Consider the following 13,976-nt stretch of genomic DNA (forward strand, 5'->3'; position numbering starts at 1 on the left):
TTTAGCAGCTCTCCTGCCTCTGCGTGATGGGCAGCTCAGATTTTGCTCTGGGCAAGCCCCTGTTACCTCTGTGGGGAGAACAATCATGTCCTCAGTCCCACCACTTTCCTTCTTCCTGCAGATCTTTAACCTTGCCAGGACCTTCCCTCTTATTCTGAGTCTCCTCTGTTCCTGTTGGGGCCTTTTAAACTCTGTGCAAAGCCTTTAGGAAATCTGGGTGTTTTCTTCTACAGGGTGTGACTCCAGCTTTCTGAAGGGTTTCTTCTTGCTTCAAATAATGTCTCCCATCTGCTATGCAGCCACATTCACTTCCTTGCCCTAAGGAAAGGAAGGAAAGGAAGGCAAAATCTCCAACTTTTCTTCTAGAGGGCATGTGCTGGTGCTCCTCTTCCAGTGTGATGTCCTGAAGCATCTTAGCTAAGCTGTCACCTGGGTTTGGTGCCCTCACCTCCAGCTGGCATCAATGGTGACGAGGGATGCCACAGCACAGAACCCAGCTGCTTTCCTTCCTGCCCACCACCCTGCCCTGGGGCATCTGACCAGAGGTCTGTTCCATCTGAAGACCTACTCCATCTGGAGATCTGCTCCATCAAGAGATGCAACTTAACACTGTATCCAAAGGCAAATCCTTTTTTTCTGGCTTTGGCAATCCCTTAATGAGATAGATACAGGATGTTCAGGCTGCCACTGAGCCCTCCACTAGCACCGGATTGAGGGGACCCCAACCCAGAAACTGATGCCATTTTTAATGCCTGGAGAAGTCGGAAAGTGACATGTCAGCACAGACCAAAATGAATCAGTTAAACATCAGCCACTGAGATTTTCAGGGTTTCAGGACACTTTGGCCTCATTTATTATACATGCAAGAAAATATTTGCATATAAAATTGCTGTATAGCCTTACAGCCCATTCTTTGATGATGCATTGGCTGGTTTACGGCATGGCGTAGCCTCATGCATAGGAATGCTTTCTTCAAATCATTTCCACAGCTTTTTGCAGGCTGCCCCCAGGAGAGAGCAAGCTACTTTCCAGCTGTGGTCTCTCCCACACAGAGTGGAATGGTCCCATAATTGCTGGCTCTCAGTCACGTAATTTCCACATCCAGTTAGTCCTTGCTGATCTGAGTCCCGTGGAGCAGCCTTGTTCTTGGCTCCATCATCGCTTTGATGAGTTCATTGCTTTTTCCTCTTCATTTTGCAGCTCACGGTGAACTTAATCAGAGTGAAGTGATAAGCAAGTGAAACTTCATCTCCTGATAGGGACACAGTGTTACCCACCACATCTTCAAACACAATGATCACTCACCAGCCACCCAAATGCAGCCCTGTCTGGTGTGGGACTGGCGCTGCTTTCTGGCACACAGCAGCTGCGAGAGTAAGCAGAGCCAAATATTTCACTAGCTTAAAACCCCAGGGATGTTCAGGAACAGCGTAGCCATCTGTTAGGCTTTCACCCCAGCCTTGGAGCCAGCAAGACTCTTTACTGAGCTTAAAATCTGAACTCAATCCTGTACCCTCAGCGTTATCCCAGGACAGGGATGGCAAAACTCACACAGGGTCCCTGGGTTGAGGAGAGCTGGGACTCTGGGGAGCTCTCTGGTTGTTCAGCATTTTAGGGATGAAATCTTCCTCTCTCCCTAGGAAACCTCCTTTGGGCAGAGGTGCAAATGCTCATTAGCTTTCTTTTCAGCGGTCTGGCCTTTCGCAGGTTTTTCCATCTGGGTGCCTGGATCAAAGTGCTTGTGAAAGAATCAGCTTCAGCCATGCTGGGTAATTTCTGAAAAACACAGGGAAGTCTCTTTTGCTTATGACCAGGCTGAGTTTTGGTGGTGAAACCCCCATTACATCCCTCTGGCTGCTGGCTGGCACCAATCATGATTCATTCCTCCATCCACATCCACTTTGAACATGGACTTTCTTTGCCCTGATTGAAGCTGGATAAGTGCCAAGGCAAGCTGAGGGGTCTGGCCATTGTGAGGTTGTCTCTGCAGTGAAACGTTTGATCACAGAGAAGCACTTGGCATCAAATGTGTAGGAAAATAACCACCATAAAGGTCCTGTATCTCCAAGAAGGGATGCAGAAGGAAAAGAGATTTTTACATACCAAAACTCTCCCGTGGCGAGGAATTGGAGCTGGTTTGGGATAAAGCAGCATCTCCAGAGATGCCTGGGTTAGATGTGTTCCTCACAACCCTGCTCCCATGTGAGCAGTAGGCTGAGACTGGGGGGAGCTCAGAACAGATGCCCTCAACCTGCCCGAGAGCCTCATCTCCCACTGTGGATGCATCAGTGCTGCAAGAAGTCCCGCAGGGGCAGGTATGAGATAAAATGCCCAGGACATCTCACCCTGGCAGGCAGTCGCCTTAACCCATGCAGAGCCTGAAGCATCCCTCAAGGACCTACCTGGAGCATTTGATGCTCATGATAAGTCTCTGGCTCATTCTCACAAGTAGCAACCAAGAGTGGTTCACCTCCTAGGTGAAAGCCTTCAAGCTATTGAACCTCTTTATCTCACTGCTGTTGCAGGCAACTCCCAAAGGCTCCCTCTCCAAGCAGAGCCTCCAACTGAGCCTGGGTCTAAGTGGGAGAAAGCCCAGCTCAGACCCAGGTCCCTTCCTGGCTTATTCCTTCACCTGGCACGAGCCCAGCTCACTGACTTCATTCAGAGCAGCCTGAGATGAGAGCACCCTTTTTTTCCCCTCTTTTCTTACATTTCCACTGGCCTCCAGCCTGCTCACATTATTGCAGCTATGGCAAATGATGACCCTTTTTCCCCCTCACCTGAACTTCGCTTATCGCTGTCTGCTCGGTTTGCTTCTTCATCAGGGGAAGGCACCTCAAAAACTCCCTGGAGCTCCTCACAAGCGCTGATCCTGATGCAACAAGGTCTGAAGGGCTTGGTGCAGCCCGGGGGATGCCCAGTGACTGGTCAACCTGCAGCCCTGGGATAAGCCTGGCAGCACTCCCTGGGTTTCAGCCTGGGCCACTGGCTCAGCAGATGGAGCTCCTTCCCAAGGATGCAGGCAGAGCGACTCGGCATGCAGCAGGATGCTGTGGCTGCTACTTGCAGCTTGGAGCAGCACATGGACACTGTGTGCAGGCTCAGGAGTCAGGGAGAGCCATGAAATGGGGAAAAAGTTGATGTTGCAGGTTTTGTTCTACCAGCTTGGGAAGGAGGAGTTTGTTTCTGTGAGAGGACGGGAGTGGGACTTTCCACTGCCTGCTCCTATAGCAATTAGGACTGAAAGACTTGTGCATAAACTCCACTTTATTCCCAGTAGTGAGGGACTGGGATCCTCTGGATAAGGAAAAACCCCAGGTAATACTTCTGCTCCAGCCCTGAGCTGGATTTGCATGGCTCCAGGAGGCTTATAGCACAGTCAGGCTTGCACAGGGTTACCAGCTTTGCAGCAGCACTTTGTACAGGCACAAGCCAACAGAGTCTGTGTAGCCACCTGCACGCCGAGATGAGCTAACAACCCCTCCAGGCATCGGGAGCTGTGGGGAGCAGTGCAGAGGCCCCCAGATCAGTGTGGCTGCCAGAAATAAGCCTGCTCTGAGCAGTCCAGTGGGTGTGGGTCTTTCCATGCCACTGGTGCATCCCTTCAGGATACAGCTGCAAGCCTCCCGACGGGTTGGGCTCTGCTGATGGTATGGGGTTAATATGAACAAAACTGCTGTTTGAGCCCAAGGACCGAGAGATCCTCAGGGGCCAAGGGTCAAAGCAGCGAGGCCAGCCATCACTGTTGCCCTTGCTGGAGCTATCAGGAATTGCTCAAAGCCCAGGGCTGGGGTGAAGTGTGCACGCAGCGCTGTGGCTAATATCCTCCCTGCTTTGAGTATTGTCCAGCTCCCAGGAGGAGTAGGAAAATGCACCGCTCCATGGGAGGGACTCTGGCCATGTCCAGGGACGTTGGTGCCCCTACATGCACCACATGGACTGCAGAGTGTCCTTGGCACTGCTACCTGACCCTCTGCATCCATCCCCCAGCCACTTCCCGCTTGCATTAAGCCTTGTTGGCTTTGTAGCTAATCTGTGGCAGCTCATGCGATAACCTTGGCTCTCCCTTGCTCCCCCTCCTTGGCTGCAGCCATAGCAGACACCTCTTTTCTCACGTCACCTATACACACAGAAAAGATGGTGAGCAAACCTCCCCCAGGCCCCTTTTAGCAATAAATCCCCCGTATGATGCCTGCATGTGCCAGGCTGCTATGGGAAATGAGAGCTGATAGAACTGCTTTATGCTTTGGGTGTGTTTTCTGTTAAAAAGGTCTCATTTGAAGCAGTTTAAAAGGGCTCAGTAAATGATTAATCGGTTCCTGCAGAGTTTGACAGGGCAATAGTTTGTTTATGACTATGACTTATAGCTACCTATGGCGCTTTCTGCTAGAACATGTCATATACTCCCCCTACGACTGCCTGATAGCAACCCTTAAGTGTTTGATAACCTGTTATAAAAGGAATCTTAATACAGAAAATGATCCTTTTTATGTAAAGACAGGATTGTTTCCAGATGGGTTGTTTGATGAGAGATGCCCTCCCTGCACCAGCAGGCAGGTAAATGCATTGGAAAGGCAAAAGTCTGAGGATTCATGTGTCACATTGCTGGGACCCAGTTGCTGGGGATAGATTTGGTCTGGAGGAGGCTCTGAGGGTAGGTGTACTAAAGGGTTTAGGTGTGTAGCTGCCCTTCGAGCTGGTTGACTTGCGTTTCATCACTGGAAATTCTTGCTTAGCTCCCATTTAAGAGGGTCTAAAGTCCCAGCTCATTTTCTGCATGTCACAGTGCTGGGTATGTCAATGTTTAATCTGTGCGTGCTAAGGACTGCTTAGATCCTCGGGGTGAGGAATCCCAGCTCCTTTCAGAGGAAGGCCTGGGGGACTGATGGGGCTAGACTTCTGCCAGATCAGCATCTGATAAACCAGCCCAAATGTGATACAACTGTGCCTGCATCCCGGGGGCATCTGGCTTTTGGGGCACTCTGGGAGCATTCGGCCCACCCTCGCTTGGAAGTGGTTGCACTTTACCTAGGTTAATTAAGTATTCACTAGAGTTGAGAGGTTTTGCAAGGACTGATTAAATAGTCATGGGGACGGAACACTGTGGTGCCATAACCCCATGGACAGAGCAAGGAAAAGGCTGGATCTAGGCTCTGAGTCACCAATGAGCACTCCCTGGCAGGATTCCTTCGCATCACTCCCTGGGCAGCACTTAGGCTGCCAGCTTGGCCAGTGGATGTTTAATGATTTCACAGAATCACAGAATCACAGAATGGTTTTGGTTGAAAGGGCCCTTAAAGATCATCTAGTTCCAACCCCCTGCTATGGGCAGGGACACCTTTCACTAGACCAGGTTGCTCAAAGCCCCATCCAGCCTGGCCTTGAACACAGCCAGGGATCCACAACTTCTCTGGGCAACCTATTCCTGTGTCTCACCATCCTCATAGTCAAAAATTTCTTCCTAACATCTAATCTAAATCTACCCTCTTTCAGTTTAAAACCATTACCCCTTGTCCTCTCACTACATGCCCTTGTAAAAAGTCCCTCTCCAGCTTTCCTGTAGCCCCTTCAGGTATTGGAAGGCTGTTAGAAGGTCTCCCCAGAGCCTCCTCCAGGCTGAACAGCCCCAACTCTCTCAGCCTGTCTTCATAGGAGAGGTGCTCCAGACCTCTGACCATCTTCGTGGCCTCCTCTGGACTCACTCCAACAGCTCCGTGTCCTTTTTAATTTGGGCCCCAGCTGGACGCATCACTGCAGGTGGGGTCTGATGAGAGCTGAGTAGAGGGGCAGCATCACCTCCCTCGACCTGCTGGCCATGCTTCTTTTGATGCAGCCCAGGACACGGTTGGCTTTCTGGGCTGCAAGCGCATATTGCCAGCTCATGTTGAGCTTCTCGTCAACCATCACCCCCAAGTCCTTCTCCTCAGGGCTGCTCTCAATCCATTCTGTACCCAGCCTGTATTTGTGCTTGGGATTGCCCCAACCCATGTGCAGGACCTTGCACTTGGCCTTGTTGAACTTCATGCGGTTCGCACAGGCCCACCTCTCCAGCCTGTCAGGGTCCCTCTGGATGGCATCCCTTCCCTCCAGCATGTTGACCACACGCACAGCTTGGTGATGTTGGCAAACTTGCTGAGGGCACACTCAATCCCACTGTCCATGTCGCCACCCAATACCAGCCCCTGAGGAGCGCCACCTGTCACTAGTCTCCACTTGGACATCGAACCGTTGACCACAACTCTTTTGAGTGCGACCATCCAGCCAATTCCTTATCCACCAAGTGGTCCATCCATCAAGTCCATGTCTCTGCAATTTAGAGACAAGGATGTCATGCGGGACAGTGTCAAATGCTTTGCACAAGTCCAGGTAGATGACATCATTTGCTCTTCCCTTATCTGCCAATGCTGTAACCCCGATGTAGAAGGCCACCATGTTTGTCAGGCACAATTTGCCCTTAGTGAAGCCATGTTTGCTGTCACCAGTCACCTCCTTATTTTCCGTGTGCCTTAGCATAGTTTCCAGAAGGATCTGCTCCATGATCTTGCCAGGCACAGACATGAGACTGACTGGCCTGTAGTTCCCCAGGTCTTTCTTTTTTCCCTTTTTAAAAATGGGGGTTACGTTTCCCCTTTTCCAGTCAGTGGGAACTTCACCAGACTGCCACAACTTCTCAAAGTTATGAATAGCGGCTTAGCGACTTCATCTGCCAGTTCCCTCAGGACCCTTGGATGCATCTCATCAGGTCCCATGGACTTGTGCACCTTCAGGTTCCTTGGATGATGGTCTTGAACCTGATCTTCTCCTATGGTGGGCGGTTCTTCATTTTCCCACTCCCTGCCTTTGGGTTCTGTGAATTGGGCAGTGTGGCTTCAGCACTTGCCAGTGAGGACTGAGGCAAAAAAGTCATTGAGTGTCTCAGACATCTCCATATCCTGGGTAACCAGGTCTCCCGTTTCCTCCTGGAGAGGGCCTGCATTTTCCCTAGCTTTTCTGAGACATAAGCCTTGAAGGGCAGGAGTCTGCCGCTTCAGAGACTCCTTCACCCTGGCGGGATCTATCCCAGGAATCCCAATTTCATCCTGCTCTGCCTCCAGATGTGCCAGCACCTGCTCTGCCCACCTACCGACCACAACTCCCAGGTGGTTCCTCTCCTCTGTGAGGGGCAGTGCTGGGCTACCAATGCAGCATCCCACCACATCATAGGAGGGAAGAAAATCCAAAAGGCCCCAGGGACAGGACAACTTGGCCCAGGAGCCCTGACTCCCTTGTATACCATCTTTCTGCCACTTATCTCCTGCCCCTAAGGAAACTGAGGGATTTAAAGCAATTGTCTGGGAGAGAAATCACTGCACAGAAAGCTGAGAAACTTCCCACGCATTCTTTATTCTTGTAGGGATTTTAGAGTCCTGATGTCCCTGTGTTTTTTTTTTTTTTAATGTGTTGTTTAATATTAAAAAAAAAAAAAAGCAGAAGTCCTAAAAAAACTATTTCCCTCTCCCTTTCCCTTCCTTGTTCACCCTGGAAAATGGTGGGGCTCATCTTAAAGGAGAGTCCTGTCTCCAGGCTGGCTGGGAGGGCAAAAGGAGGAAGGAAGAAGAGAAGGAAAGCTCCGAGGGCGGCAACTGAGGACTGACCCAGCACATGAAAACATCTTCAAAGCGAAGAGGTTGTTTTTGAAAAACACCAGGGTTTCAGTGGAAACCACCCGCGCTGGAGCTGCAAAGCTATGTCAGGAGCCGGGCCAGCACCGGGGAAGCTGCCAGGTCTGAGCACTTTGGGGCTGGCAGAGTGCCCCAAGCACATGTGTAACCCCACCTGCTTCCCAAAACTGTCCCTGTCCTGGATGACCATCTCTCTGGGGCAGCAGAGACCTTCCTTCTCTCACCCCCTAACCCTGGCCAGGGCTTGCTCGGGAACACTTCTATCCACTCTGGCTTTTTTTCTCGGCAAAGCCTCACTCACCCCAACAACACATTACAAAAACTAACGGAGCAGCTCATTCAGGTGGTTGAGAGGCTGCTGCGATCGATCCCAAATGTGGTGACCCCTGGTATTTTTAATGGCTCCCTGGGCAGCTTATCCACTCTGTATACTTAGATATTGATGTCATGGCGACGCGGGTAAATACGCCCGGCATGTATTGCTGGGCATGGCTTGGATGAGCAAGCTGGCTCTTTCTCCTCCTCTTCATACAGGCTGCTCCTGCAAATTTTCATCCTGTCAGATCGCACAGACCCCAGGATGGGGCCAGGGAAGCTGGGAGCCCAGTGGCACAAAGTGCCTTGCCTGGAGCCACCTGTCTCAGTTTCCCCCGCCTGTTGTTTTTGTTGGCTGTGGCTGCTCTTTCAGATGCTGCGAGCTGCACTGCACTGGCTGGCTCGGTGATACTTGATGCAACTGGGACGTCTGTTGTCTTCTTGTGCATTTCTCAGCAAAACAAGGTTTTAATATAGTCCTGGTCTTGCAGCCGCTTCAGTTTAACACCCCCATCCCCAAACTCTGTGCCTAAATATCTTCTGCCCCCACTGCACTGTAGCATCTTTCCTGGCATAAGCCTGGGAGTTACAGAAACTGAATCAGGATAAAAACTGGAGAAGCAGATGCAGGGAAACATCCTCTTTTTCCCGTGCCCAGGCAAGAGGGGCTGGCTGTCCCAGGGTGACATCTCCAGGATGGGCAGCTGGGCAGGCAGCTGAAGGGTTCTGCCCAGTCACCCTGGAGCAGGGCACTGCTGGCTGCAAAGTGTGTGTGTCCCCTTGTCACGATGTCCCCATGCAGCTCAGGGAAGGAGCAAAGTGCAGGGAGATAAAACATCACTTGCTGGCTGCAGCCCCGAGGGGTAGCAGGGAATGGCAGGCAGAGGCTGGACACTTCAGCACAGCATTTCTCTGCCTGCATTTGATGCAGAGAAGTTGTGGACAGGTGGTAAAATCCATCAGGGCATACGATTAATGTAAAAACAGATCAGCTTGTGATGTCCAGCTTGTATACTCGGGTACCAGCCCCTTTCCCTGGCCCCATTCTCCCCCAGGCTCTGGTCTGACTTTCCTGCCCTCGCCCTTGCTCTGCAGGACACAGTGAGGCTGCAGCCAAGAGAGGGTCATGGGAATCTTGGCACAACCCCACTCCGAAAAACTCAGCCCAGCTGCCAGTGAACAGTCTGCCACCGCACAGACCAAAGCAAGCCAGAGCCGCAGAGCCAGGAGGAGAGGAGCTATGACCGCTAGCAAGATCAACTGTTTTTTCTGTGTTTATAACCCTCTGTTTAATGAAATAACACTGCAGGTGTGAGTGGCCAGGCTTTGGAAAGGAGACTGACCACCTCCATGCAGCATCTTGGATTTCATGTCCGCTGATTGGAAAAGAATTCAGCAGCGAAGTTTCTAACCAAGCAGTCATGGACAGTTTGATTACCCACCGCGTGGGAAAACACCGAGACGCTCAAAAGGGGGATGACAAACAAACGCATTTGCCTGAAAACATCACACCGGTGAAGCAGAAGCCCTCCAAGAAGCTGAGGCCCATGCTCGGGGCCATCTTGCTGGGCCTCATCCTCCTCATCGCCGTCGTGGTGGCCTGGTGCTACTACACAGTCTCCCTGCGGAAGGTGAAGCGGCTCAAGACGGAGCTCATGGACCTGCGGGCAGACGGCTTCGTCATCAGGAACCAGCACGGGGAGGTGGTCTTCCGGCTGGCCTTCCGCTCGGGCAGCCTGGACCTGGAGTCGTGCTCCAAGGAGGGTGAGATTTTGAGCTGCACGCGGTCAGGCAGGGGGCCGCTCAACTTCTTCATCCAGACGGTGAAGCCCAAGGACACGGTGATGTGCTACCGCGTGCGCTGGGAGGAGCTGGCGGCCGGCCCGGCGGTGGAGCACACCATGTTCTGGGAGGACGCCCATTGGTACGGGGGCTCGGAGATGAGTACCCAGCACTGGCCCATCCGCCTGGCCGGCTACCAGGAGCCCATGCCCTACGTGACGAGCGACGTCTACTCCTTCCGCGACAGCTTTGGCGGCATCCTCGAGCGCTACTGGCTCTCCTCCAAGGCGGCAGCCATCAAGATCAACGACTCCGTGCCCTTCCACCTGGGCTTCAATGCCACCGAGCGCACTCTCTTCTTCCAGGCGCGCTACAAGGACTCACCTTACAAGCCCCCGCTGGGCCAACAGCCCTTCCCCGAGCTCAGCTACCGAGTCTGCGTGGGCTCCGACATCACCTCCATCCACAAGTACATGGTGCGCAGGTACTTCAACAAGCCCTCCAAGATCCCTGCCGAGAACGCCTTCCGATACCCCATCTGGTCCACCTGGGCACTCTACAAGAATGATATCAACCAGGATAAAGTTCTGCATTTTGCAAGGAACATTAAGAAGTATGGTTTTAAGTGCTGCCACGTTGAAATTGATGACATGTACACACAAGCCTATGGGGACTTTGACTTTGACCCTGTCAAGTTCCCCAATGTGACAGAGATGTTTGCAGAACTGAGGGAGGATGGGTTTAAGGTCACCCTGTGGATTCATCCCTTCATACACACAGATTCCTCCAATTTTGGTGTGGGGATCGAGCGTCAACTTTTCATCAAGGAGCCGTCTGGGCGGCTGCCGGCCATGGTGGAGTGGTGGAACGGCATCGGGGCCATCCTGGACTTCACCAACCCGGCGGCCCGAGACTGGTTCCAGAGCCACCTGCGCCAGCTCCACCACAAATACGGCATCTCATCCTTCAAGTTTGACGCGGGCGAGACCAGCTACCTGCCCAAGCAGTTCAGCACCTTCCGCCCGCTCTCAGACCCCAGCATCTGGTCACGGCGCTACACGGAGATGGCCATCCCCTTCTACGAGCTGGCCGAGGTGCGGGTGGGCTACCAGTCGCAGAACATCTCCTGCTTCTTCCGCATCATTGACCGCGACTCTGTCTGGGGCTATGAGCTCGGCCTCAAGTCCCTCATCCCCACAGTGCTCACCATCAGCATGCTGGGGTACCCATTTGTACTGCCAGATATGATTGGAGGAAACTTCCTTCCCAACAAGTCGGACGGGGCAGTGGAGATCCCCGACCGGGAGCTGTATGTGCGATGGCTGGAGCTGTCGGCCTTCATGCCCTCCATGCAGTTCTCCATCCCGCCCTGGCTCTATGACAAGGAGGTGGTGGAGATCGCGCAGAAGTTCACAGAGCTTCACGAGTCGCTGGTGGCCCCGCTGCTGCTGGAGCTGGCCGGGGAGGTCACCGACACGGGCGACCCCATCATCCGTCCCATCTGGTGGATCTCACCCCGCGACGAGGCCACTCACAGGATCGACTCCCAGTTCCTCATTGGTGACACCCTCATGGTGGCCCCTGTCCTGGAGATGGGCAAGCAGGAGCGCGACGTCTACCTGCCAGCGGGCAAGTGGCGCAGCTACAAGGGGGAGTTGTTTGAGAAGACCCCGGTGCTGCTCACAGACTATCCTGTTTACCTGGACGAGGTCGCCTATTTCGTCTGGGTTTCCTAACAAGCTCCTCCATCAGCTATGCAATGGTATCAGGGATTAATGAACCAATGACTTTAATGACCTGGGAATTTTAATAGTTTGTAAAGTAGAAATACTTCAGGATAAAATTTGAAAACACTGTGACCTCTGCTTTGTGTGTCAAGCGGTGTAGAATAACTTACTTATTAAAACATATTTGATGGCTATCTTTGTTATTGCAGTGTGACAAATACAACGTACAGAAACACAGTCTCTGCTCGTAATCTTTTTCCAGCTAGAAATGCCACGCACACTTCTGTTTATAAGGCAAATTACATGGACTCCTTTGTTACCCAGTTTCACAGCCGATCCCTTGAGATATTTATAATTTAATTTACTTAGTGAAGGAGGCGGTTGCGGCACAGTACTTTTTTTTTTACAAAAAGCAGTCTGTGATTATCCTGAAGAGGAAGGCACCCAATTTTCAGCCTGCACCTCAGATGAGTGCTGATGCAGGAGCAAGGGGAGTTTACATTTCCCACGGCCTGAGATATCTGAGCAAGGAGAAAGAAGGTATAACACTTGCTGATGCTGTGGCAACCATTTCCCCCTTTTTATTGGAAGAAATTATTGAGAACCATGTCTGTGGTGTGGATTCAGCCAAGCCTGTAAGCATGTGGTGAAACCTCATGGCAGTCAAGATTAAAACTTAGCACCAAGTCATGCATGGGTTAGGACCTAATAGGCTCCATGTGTGTTTTGGGACCACATCTAGAGACAGAGGGTGCAATCTGTCAGGTCCCAGGAGAGGACTCGGCCATCATCCTTCTGAGAAAGCTCAGACAATTAACAAACCAGCTCAAGTGCCCTTTTGCCTCAGTTTCCCCATGGAAAATGTTCTCCCATGCCACAAGCTGTATTGATGGAGATCCCTGTCCATGAGCCAGCATCCTTCTGCCCATGGAGGGGACTTCTCCTGGGTGAAGGCATCTCAGCAGTACCTGCAGGCTTGGGGCAGGCAGGCTGGCTGTGAAATGCTCTCCACTCTTGGTCCACTCTTCACTGGTTTTAAGCAAAGAGAAGTTTAAAGGTGACATGACTGAGCAGTTTGCAAGAGTCCTGGGGTCTCTGGGCTGCAATGCCCCTTCCCAAAGCGAGAGACTGATTCCTTTGCTGACCCCAGCACACTGCTAGTAGGCACCTGGGAGGTAAAGCTGTGCGTGGCCCCAAAGCAGGAGAAAGCTCCTTTCTTTAGGGGTTTGCCCCAGAGCTGGTCCATATAAAAAGCAAACAGGGGCTGGAGAACATCACAGTCACTCCAGATTTGGCTTGGTGCTCAGGCTAAGCAGCCCCGAAGCCGGCCCAGACTCTGTCGCCCATCAGTGGGGCTGTTACGCCAGAAGGACCATGCATGGTCACACTGGCACAAGAGCAGTGCCAAGTGGGATGAGCCAGAACATCTTCTATAAGCCCGTGAAAGCAGCTCGAGCTGCAGTGATGCTATTGCTGGTGTGGTGATGGGGAGGGAAACCCCCCCTTTAAACTAGAGATGTGAAAGGGAAAGCAATGCTCAGTCTGGCAGTGGTGTTCAGGGTTAACAGACCATCTCTGGGTCCTTACCTTGGGATTTTTCCCACTCCAGGATAGTGGTTTCCACCAACGTATTTCCCCAAAGAATGAGAAAATGTTTCTGAACGCTTTATCTCTCAATTGCTGCTTTGAAGCCCTGAGGGGTCCCTGACAAGCTGGCTTGGGGCAACCGGAGAGTCCCAGGGGGCCCCAGCAAAACTGCTCTGGCTGTTCTTGCAGCAAGAAAAAAGCTTTCTGAAAAGCTGATGCCCACAGCGCTGGGGAGAGGTGGGAAAGCCAGGTTCCAGCCCCCTCATACCACACCTCTGCCCCTACAACCAGTGTGCTCTGTATGTACACACACAGCTCTGCCACCCGCCTGCATCCGCTGGTGGGGAAAAAAACAGCATCACAGAGACTTTCCACGAACTCTGGGGATGATACGAGCTGCCTGGTCCCATCTGGCTGCAAAAAGTCTCTCCCCCAAATCCCGACCCCTTTCCAATCCTTCCCCCAGTGCCTTTCCCTGCTGCCCAGCCAAGCAGGGAAATAATAATAAAATAAATAAAAATCCCTGCTTTTCTCTACTTGGCCTCTGAGATTTTGCATCAGCCCAGACCATCTTTATGGCTCTCCCAGCGCGAGGGATCTGCAGGCTGGCAGCTCCCGATGAACTTCGGTTGAGGAGGTTGTTTTTCTCCCGAGGCTGCCAGCCTGGCCGTGTGCCCGAAGGGACTCGGCTGCTGTCAGCCTGACCTTTCACCACGGCCCTCCCCAGCCTTGGGCTCTGCCTGCCTCCCTGTTGTTTTTTTCTTACTTTCAATAAAAGCTGTGATTTCGGGCAGGGATGGACACGCTCCTGGCCAGGATCGCGTGGGTGAGCAGCCCCGCTGCTGTGACCCATAGGCACCTGCCTGAAATCTGGTTTGAAATGAACTGGGCTTTTGCTGTAGGC

At 52.3% G+C, this 13,976-nt stretch overlaps 1 protein-coding gene across 1 annotated transcript; it reads left to right on the forward strand.

Moving 5' to 3' along the window:
- The first annotated feature begins 9,193 nt into the window (after window positions 1-9,193).
- Window positions 9,194-11,722, forward strand: LOC137676405 (myogenesis-regulating glycosidase-like). The gene has a single exon (XM_068423205.1). The coding sequence runs from the start codon at window positions 9,398-9,400 to the stop codon at window positions 11,492-11,494; it is 2,097 nt and encodes a 698-aa protein (XP_068279306.1). The 5' UTR covers window positions 9,194-9,397; the 3' UTR covers window positions 11,495-11,722.
- The last annotated feature ends 2,254 nt before the right edge of the window (window positions 11,723-13,976 follow it).

The sequence above is a fragment of the Nyctibius grandis genome, chromosome Z, assembly GCF_013368605.1.
Source record: "Nyctibius grandis isolate bNycGra1 chromosome Z, bNycGra1.pri, whole genome shotgun sequence".
Taxonomy (NCBI): Eukaryota; Metazoa; Chordata; class Aves; order Nyctibiiformes; family Nyctibiidae; genus Nyctibius; species Nyctibius grandis.